Source organism: Bison bison, unplaced genomic scaffold, assembly GCF_000754665.1.
Source record: "Bison bison bison isolate TAMUID 2011002044 unplaced genomic scaffold, Bison_UMD1.0 scf7180017845685, whole genome shotgun sequence".
Taxonomy (NCBI): Eukaryota; Metazoa; Chordata; class Mammalia; order Artiodactyla; family Bovidae; genus Bison; species Bison bison.
Genome location: NW_011476258.1, coordinates 1 through 1,467, shown reverse-complemented (window position 1 = coordinate 1,467; position 1,467 = coordinate 1). Strand labels below are relative to the sequence as shown.

At 66.8% G+C, this 1,467-nt stretch overlaps 1 protein-coding gene across 1 annotated transcript in view; it reads left to right on the top strand.

Annotated features, from left to right (window-relative positions):
• The window catches only part of PPIL2 (peptidylprolyl isomerase (cyclophilin)-like 2), a 17,503-nt gene extending 16,042 nt beyond the window's left edge, over positions 1-1,461 (top strand). Inside the window, 4 exon segments of the mRNA XM_010836636.1 lie at positions 192-396; positions 492-554; positions 659-798; positions 994-1,461. Of these exon segments, the coding sequence (XP_010834938.1) occupies positions 192-396; positions 492-554; positions 659-798; positions 994-1,090 (505 nt within the window). The 3' untranslated portion in view covers positions 1,091-1,461.
• Positions 1,462-1,467: the final 6 nt, after the last annotated feature.

Sequence of the window (1,467 nt, the reverse complement as noted above, 5' to 3'; positions counted from 1 at the left end):
AGCTCCCCCAGGCCAGGCCTGTGCCCCCTTGTCCGGTCTGTGCGCAGGTTGCGGGGGTGACCCTTAGACCCAGGACCTGCCCCCCGCAGGCTCTCCCTTTGCAGTCCCAAAGCTCAAAGCTGGGCCATGTCCTGTCTCTCCACCTTTTGTCCAGGACTCAGTGTTCACCCTTAGCGCCGAGTCCTCTGCAGACGTGTGTGTGTGTGTGGTTGGGTCCCGTCAGTCTGTGCTGGCAGCCGGCCCACCTGCTCACAGTCTGTGCCCCAGTCTGCAGGGGTGCTCGTGCCGGGCACGTTCTCAGGTGCCCCGTTGCCCTGCTGCAGGGTTGTTGGGGGCTTTGACACACTGACGGCCATGGAGAACGTGGAGAGTGACCCCAAAACTGACCGCCCTAAGGTATGTGCCTCAGAGCAGAGGGCCCTCCCCTTGGGCTTGGAGCTGGGTGGGCGGCGGCAGGTGGGGGGCCTGCTCATGCCCACCTGCCCCGCCAGGAGGAGATCCGGATTGATTCTACCATCGTGTTCGTGGACCCCTACGAAGAGGCCGATGCTCAGGTGAGGAGGCCTGGGGGGACGGCTGTGCCCGCGGCCGGCCCGGTTCTGTCCCCGGAGCCCCGCCTGGGCCAGCACTCGAGCCCGCCTCCACCCGGCCCCCACAGATCGCCGAGGAGCGCAGGAAGACGCAGCTGGAGGCAGCGGCCCCCGAGAGCACGGCCAAGAGTAGCCAGTCCCAGCAGGGGAGCCAGGGCCCCCAGACGTACCGCCAGGGGGTGGGCAAGTACATCAGCCCGGCAGTCACGTGAGTTTCCCCAGTGCCCACGCCCCGCGTCCTGGGGTCAGAGCCTGTCAGTGGGGGTCAGACGGAGGCTCCAGGACTGCGCTGTCAACTGGGAGGGAGCTGGGGAGTCGGGACCCGTGCGGCCCTGTGACGTGCAGGGGCTCCTCGCTGGGGGCCCGCGGGCACATGGCAGCTCGTGTTCACTGTGCCCCCCAGGAAGCGGGTAGCAGAGGAGGAGCCGTCCACCAGCGCAGCTGTCCCTGTGGCCAAGAAGAAGCCCAGCCGCGGCTTTGGGGATTTCAGCTCGTGGTAGCAGCCGGCCGCTGTGCTGGATCCGGTAGGGACTTGGGGCTGGGTGCGCGGAGCCGACTGTCCACCCTTCAATAAAGCTCTGGCTGCTGCCCGAGTCCTCTCCTGGCTCCCTCCCTGGACAGGTGGCTTGGCCCAGCCCTGTCTGCCATCTCGGGCTTCCGGGGAGGAAGGGCCATCTTCTGATCCCCGTGCCCCCGCCAGTCACCTCAGGGTGGCCGGTCCACTTGGTGTGGTCCTCCAGCCAGTGGTCACCTGGGACCTCAGACCAGACCTTCTGACTCGGGGGGTACAGCCTCGACGTTCCGTTCAAAAACCTTTTCTCCTCTTGCTTGGGTTCACTGGGCCTACCCAGCCCCAGGGCTGTTCCCTCTGCTGTCA